This window comes from Fukomys damarensis, unplaced genomic scaffold, assembly GCF_012274545.1.
Source record: "Fukomys damarensis isolate Sample0158 unplaced genomic scaffold, DMR_v1.0_HiC HiC_scaffold_33, whole genome shotgun sequence".
NCBI classification, from domain to species: domain Eukaryota; kingdom Metazoa; phylum Chordata; class Mammalia; order Rodentia; family Bathyergidae; genus Fukomys; species Fukomys damarensis.
In genome coordinates, this window is record NW_022900945.1 from 32,920,998 (window position 1) to 32,928,328 (window position 7,331).

General features: G+C 35.0%; 1 protein-coding gene across 1 annotated transcript in view; it reads left to right on the forward strand.

Annotated features, from left to right (window-relative positions):
* The window catches only part of Mfsd14a (major facilitator superfamily domain containing 14A), a 51,412-nt gene that overhangs the window by 26,326 nt on the left and 17,755 nt on the right, over positions 1-7,331 (forward strand). Inside the window, exons 3-5 of the mRNA XM_010639060.2 lie at positions 1,506-1,568; positions 2,400-2,527; positions 4,260-4,374. Of these exons, the coding sequence (XP_010637362.1) occupies positions 1,506-1,568; positions 2,400-2,527; positions 4,260-4,374 (306 nt within the window). The remainder of the gene's footprint in view (positions 1-1,505; positions 1,569-2,399; positions 2,528-4,259; positions 4,375-7,331) is intronic.

Sequence of the window (7,331 nt, forward strand, 5' to 3'; positions counted from 1 at the left end):
AAAAAAAAAAAAAAAAAAAAAAAAGAACAAGGACTGGCAAACTATAGCCAGAGGACCAAATCCTTTTCAGAGTATTTTTATAAATAAAATTTTATTGAAGCACAGATACGTTCATATATTTATATATAGACTGTGACTGTTTCTGTCCTACAAAGGCTCAGTAGAATGCTTGGACTGAGACTAGCCTGCAAAGCTAGACAGCAGAAGAGCTATTTACTGTCAGCAGATCCTTTCTTTTTTGTTATAACTATAACAACAAAGTAACTCAGTCTTAACACTACTGAAATTTTGAGCCAGACAGTTATTTTTTGAGGGCCAATTTGTGCATTGTACGATGTGTAAAGCATTATCTTTCCTCTTACTCTTTCCCCATGTTGTGAAGATAAAAAATGCTTCCACAAGTAACCAGGTGTCCTCTGGGGGGGCGGGGCAGAATTACCCATGGTTGAGAACTACTAATTCACAAAAAATTAGAAATACATGATTTCTTTTTCATGTTATGCTTTTCGTTGACTAACCACTGCATTTCTAATTTTTTTCTTTGTGATACTGGGGATTAAACCCAAGGCCTTGTGCTTGACTATTGAAGTACACTCCCAGCCCTCTAATTTTCTTTATTTTACTTAGTGTGAGTACATTTTGATTGTGAGTGTGATTCTTGTTTTTGGCAGAAGACTACCTGAAGAAGAGGGAACAATTCTAATCCTTACAAAGGTTCTTCTCCCTGCTTTTTTCTTACTCCTCTCATTGCCATTCTGTTGTCTTTATTGAGAGTCAAGTAACAGCTCATTTGCCTCACATATAAAGCTGTAAAATGTGATTTATAATGTTGTTAGGAGTAAATAAAAGAGTATGCACAAAGCCCCTGCTTTATATACTGTAAAAAATAGTACTTGCTATTTTCTATTTTTCCACTTGTCTCTCCCTCTGTTACTCTTTGAACCAGTAAGTTCCCAGTAGTTTGTTCACTTGTTGCTCAGTGATGATGCCATGAGTTTGAACAGACCTTGGAAAAGATAGAATAACTCATTATACCTTTTTATAGGTTGGGATTCTTTTCATTATGGAATCTTTCTGTGTTTACTTTGTGCCAATTAAAATCACCCTATTTTCCTAGTCTTGTATGCCAGATAATGTGTGTCCACCTGAGCGTTCCCATGTGGGGTGTGACGTAACAAAATACAAAGGCATAGAGTTTAAATCCTGACTTCCTGGGCTCAGTTTCAGCTTTTTTACTTTCTGACTGTGTGATCTGGGACAAGACATTAAGCTTCTATTTGAGAAATTAAATGATATTATATGTAAAGCTCCCAATTTAGCATCCTGTAACATAGTACATGCCATATAAATATTTGGTATTATTATCCTTTACTCTTATGCATGCAAAGTATCATACATATCTGAAAATTTGTATGAAGTAAAATTAGATTGTATTATGAAGGGTATTTGTAATGTAAATGTAGACATTTTACTGAGACTAAAAGCATGTCATTTTTATTCTTTAGGTATTACATGAAACCTTCCCAAAACATACATTTCTGATGAATGGATTAATTCAAGGAGTAAAGGTGGGTTATACATGTTTAAATGTACATACTTATATATGTGGAATTCTGCCACTATTATATTAACTGAGTAATCCATTAAATATCAGTTTTTATAATTAGATTATAATGTGAGGGATTATGTAATATTTTAGACTAACTGGGTTTAAATATTTGATTCAAACACTGCCAACTTTATATAATCCCATATTTCTCCTTTTTTATGTTTGCTTTATTCCAGAGGTCTTAGCTTTTATAAACTAACATTAAGAGTATTGATTGGAGGGCTGGGGATTTAGCTCAGTGGCATAGTGTCTGCTTTGCAAGCACAAGGTCCTGAGTTCAATCTCTAGTACAAAAGAAAAAAGAATACTGATTGAACATTGTGCCCCCAAAATTTAGAAAAACAAAATTGTATCAGCATGATAAAGTGTTGGTTATTAAATAAATTCTTTATAAGAAGATCTGATATTATAAACGAATTAGTAGCCCATCAGTATAAAATGGGCAGTTAGTACATGATACTGTTTCTAAAACTGCTAATGTAGAGTTACTGGGATAGAGAATTCATTAGAGTATTTCATATTGAATATCCAGCAAGCACTTTTAAATTACATGTAGGCAAAGAAGTTATTGTTTAAAGTTCAGTGATTTATTTTAGAAACAAACTTATTTAAAATTATGATAGTAGGGCTGAGGATTAAGCTCAGTGGTTCTAGAGCCTGACTCTCAAGTGCAAGGACCTCAGTTTGATCCCCAGTACCCCCCCCCCCAAAAAAAATCATGATAGTAAAATGATTTACTTTTGGCTCCTGGATATATAGCACACTTTATTTTGTTTAAATTTTCTTTTAGGGTTTGTTGTCATTCCTCAGTGCCCCACTTATTGGTGCTCTTTCTGATGTTTGGGGCCGAAAATCCTTCTTGCTGCTAACAGTATTTTTCACATGTGCCCCAATTCCTTTAATGAAGATCAGCCCATGGTATGTGTGTATTCAGATTACAGCAATCAAATATCACTTTCTGTTAATTGCTTTCTTAATGTTTGTTTTTTCTTTGTTTTTTTTTTTTTTGCCAACACATGTATGTAGTGGTTACTTTTTATTCTTCTTAAAAGTTTATTATTTAATGTAGATAAGGCCCCTAAAAATACAGTGCCAAATATTCTAAAGCTGGATGCAGCTATTGGAAACATCTGGACTAATGGTATACCTGATTTGGGGTTAACCCAAATTTCAAAACAGTATTTTAGGGATTAGATAGAATTGCTAACTTTTTATTTTCCCCAAGTAGAATGTTAAAAACACAGATGAAGTTTATCCTTGCTTGTATTAATTAGGGGTATGTTTTAGTATATAGCAATAACTCCCAAAATAATAGTTTCGTAAAGTCCAGGCATTTTATTTCTCTCTCCACTTGAAAAGGGTCTGAGTGGAGTAATCCAGAGCCAGGATAACAGTTCCATTTAACCAGACTTCTGTCTTGCTGCTCTGCCATCCTCAGCTATTGCCTCACAGTCTAAAATGGCTACTTAAACCTGAAGGTGTGGCCAAGAAAGAAGAACCGCTTTCTTTTAAGGAAACTGTACAATTCCCATTCAACCTGTATTTGCATCTCTTTGGTCAGATTTCAGGTATTTATTCCTCATAGTTATGAGATTAGGCTCCTGGCCACTCTGATCAAACTTAAGAGGAAAGGAAGGAAAATTCCCCCAAAAGAATGAATGTCTCATAGACACAGAGTAATAGATTCATTCTTTGATGTTCCTTCTACTCCTCCAGTGAGTATTAATGTTAATTAATGCACATCACAAATGTGCTGTACTGTATTTCCATTATATGTCTAGAAAAGCCTAGGAGATACATGGGGCAGAATCTTCTCCTATGGATTAAAGATCTTGCAGACAAAATGTAACCAAACAAATCCAGGGAATGAGCAAAGAATTTACTTTGGAAAACTTTGTTAGAAAAATTGTAGTAGTGATAAAATGTGGTAGAATAATATTTTGTAAGTTCATTATGATTACATGTGATTTGAAAAATATAAATGTCATTAAAATACAAACTTCTTACTTCCAATATTTTGGAATCATCTATAGTAAAATATACTTTGTTTTTTCAAATATCTTATATTCATTCTTTATAGTGACTTTTGTCTATTTTATGAACACTGCCACTCAGGTTTCTTCTGTGTGAAGACTAAATTTATTTTGCAAATAAATGAATGAATGAATGAATGAATATAATAATAATAAATAAATTGCCAACATTTGAAGAGCTAAAAATAATTTACAAAAAACATCTAGTTTATATAGGCTCAAAATAAATATGAAACAACTTGTCAGCCTTGCTGAATTTTTTTGTGTTTGTAGTACTGTTGTGGAAAACAGGAATAAATGAAGTATAATTGGCTTTATTTTGATAGTGTATTTAGTGGAGACAACAAAGCCACTTAACAGTCAAGTAGTTGGGTAAAAGGTTTACTTAAATACATAACCTACTTTTAAATGCTGTATTCCTAGTTGAAGGACCACTTCTTATCCCCATGTTTTCATAATATCTGTGACTTAGTATTTATGGTAGTGTTATCCACAAACTATCTTAGAAAGCTCTTGACTAAAATCAACTATTATTCTAATTAGCTAATAGAGATGAAGCAAAGTGTGAGTAATGGCAGCTGTTCTAATATTTCTTGTCAATTATCTTTCATTATTAGGTGGTACTTTGCTGTTATCTCTGTTTCTGGGGTTTTTGCAGTTACTTTCTCTGTGGTATTTGCGTATGTAGCAGATATAACTCAAGAGCATGAAAGAAGTATGGCTTATGGATTGGTATGTATATATATCCTATACCTTTGATTGAAAAATACCTTGTTTTAAAGTATCCCTTATAAGTGTGCAAACATTTGCATTACAAGATTTTTTTTGCATAAAAATATATTTTAGAAGTAAATTATCCATTAGACTACACTGTAAGTCACATGTCAGAATTGAAGTATATTTTGCCTTATGGAAGTTTTTGTGCTGTGAAGAATTGAACCCAGGACCTTGAACATGCTAAGCAAGTGCTCTACCAATGATCTATACCCTCACCCTGTGGAATTCTTTTTAACAAATCCTAAAAATAAGGAGTCATGAGTTTAACAGTTGCTGTACATATTTACTGCCTTCACATGAAATACAATATCTAGCTGAGAGTTCAGTATACCTTTCCTATGGCTTCAAGGGCCAGGTACAGTCTCTGTCCCCTTGGATTGTTTTTGCATGTGTTATAAGCCTTTCAAACGGCGAGAACCATTTTTAGCTGGATTTGGGCCACAGGCAATACATAATGTTATAACACCAGAACCCCTTTTTGGTGAATAAATGGAGGTGCACTCTATTGTCAATCTCAGTGGGATGGCTGCCATGAGCACAGTAACATACATGTGATACCTAGATAGCCAGAAGCAGCAAATATGGGGCGAGCATACTCGTGATTTTATAAGAAACTGTGATCTCTTTAACCAAAGGACACAACAGCACAGACTCTTAGAAGTAGGAGTTTTAGGGGAGAAAATGCTTATTGGGGAAGTTTACTCAAAGTAAGGATATCATTTAGAAACATAGAACGTAAATGACATGAGACTGCTGATAGCAGGATTTTTAAAAAGTTTTATTGAGGTATAGTTTATATCTATCTATCTATATCTGCATAACTTTAAATTCATCCATTTTATGTGTGTCGTTTAGTGAACCTTTATGAAAGTGTGGAACTGTCACAGTCCAGTTTTCAAGTTTTTTGTGTTTAAATTTTTTTTTTTTGCCTTTGGCCGAAGTTAACAGTATTCATTGTGTAGACTTTTTGTGTTAACGGTGTATTCTGTAAATGACCACTTAAATCCATAAATAGTATGATTACAATAAAGTACAGGAGTGGTCTTTGTGATCCTCTTTCCATCTGACTGGAAAGAATTGGCCGCAAAGTTGAGGGAACTGGGGAGAGGACATGACTCGCTGGTACTGCAGCTGGGCCTGTGCTCCCCACCTTGTGGATGAGCTCTCTGTGAACTCCCGAAGATGCCTAACTGACTTTCACAGTGCAAACCACTGCCCTTTCCCCATAGAAGTGCTAGAGCTGAGCCCAGGCTCCAGTTCCTCCAGTCACCTGGAGGACTGTCACAACAGACCACCGCCACAATCTAGTTCTGGAACTGTTGTCAGCCCAAAGAGTACCCTCAGGCCCATTTACAGTTTTCCTCTTCACCTCTCCTTCCAGGGAGCCAACAATTTGCATTCTCTCTTTGTGGTTTTGCCTTATTTAGAAATGTCATATAGCCAGGTGTGGTGGTGTACGCCTGTAATCCCAGCACATGGGAGGTTGAGGCAGCAGGGTTGCAGCATGTTCAAGGCCAGCCTGGACTACACAGTGAGTTCAAGGCTAGCCTGCACTACAAAGTGGGATTCTGTCTCAAAAGACCAAAAACAAAAGGTCTTATAAATGAAATAATACAAAATCTAGTGTTTTATATCTAGCTGCTTTCACTTAGCATAATTTTTTGAGATGTGTTCATGTTGATTCTATGAATGAATGATTTTTATTGCTATGTAGTATTTGATTGTTTTAATTTAGTACATTCTGTTTACCTGTTCAAGGGCATTTGGGTTGATAGCGAGTTTTTTTTTTTTTTTTCAGCTTTAATTGAGTTTATTGGTACATTTTAGGGATACAGTACAGTTACATTCATTGTTGGGATCTTGTACCTCTACATGACAAGTCTTGATTCTCATTTTTTCCCCTTACCCCTGCCCTCCCTTCACCCCCCCCTCCCCTCCCCGTCTACAAACACTTTATTTTCATCTTTTCATTATCTCACATTTTTTTCTTTTCCCTTATTACCCTTCCCCTACCCATCCCACCTTCCCTACACCTTTAGCTCCTTTCTTCCCATTTCTAAATGTCAGTAATCTTATTAGGATCTTATGTATTATTGCAGATTATTCACACCAGGGAAACTATTCGGTATTTACACATGTGTGACTTATTTATTTCACTTAGGAGTATATCTTCAATATGTATCCATTTTCCTATGAATGAATCTATTTTCTCGTTCTTTATGGCTGAGTAAGATTCCATTTTATAGAAAAACCACATCTTCTGATAGCGAGTTTTTTAAGTTGTTAGAATTTTATGTATTTGTTCAAATAATTGACTTTTGAAAACTGCATTGCATCTACTACATATTTGTAGACCATTGTTCAGTGGTCCAGATTTCTATAGAGTTAACATGTTTTCTCTACCTGTGTCCTTGTTAATTTTTAGAAATGTTCACAGTGCCTGCCATCTGTTATCTTACTCTTTCTAATCTTATCAAGTACAGCTTTGTACCAGAGCCTAACATTATTGTTATTTTTATTACTTCTTTTTTTGACACTGTATTGTGGTGTTACCTTCCTTGGTGTGAAACATCCTGGCTCAGGTGATCCCTCCTACCCTTACAGGCACATCCACCATGCTCCATGCCCACAGCTTAATGCTATTATTGATGAAATGAGAGTCTTTAAGTTTTTATTTTAGCTCTCCCAGAATATGGATCAAACTAAACAGTGTTTTAATTTTAATATTGGAATAATCACAGTGAAATTGGATTTCCTTAGAACAGTCGTTTTTAAACTCCTTTCTTGAAGGGGACAAAGGATTTATGGTGATGCCCTCATGACTAGCATGGCTGACAGGGTGTGAATATTTACACAGTGCTCTAGGCCCCAGTTTTTCTTCAACCGGAGTTTTTTTTTTTTTTTTTTTTTTT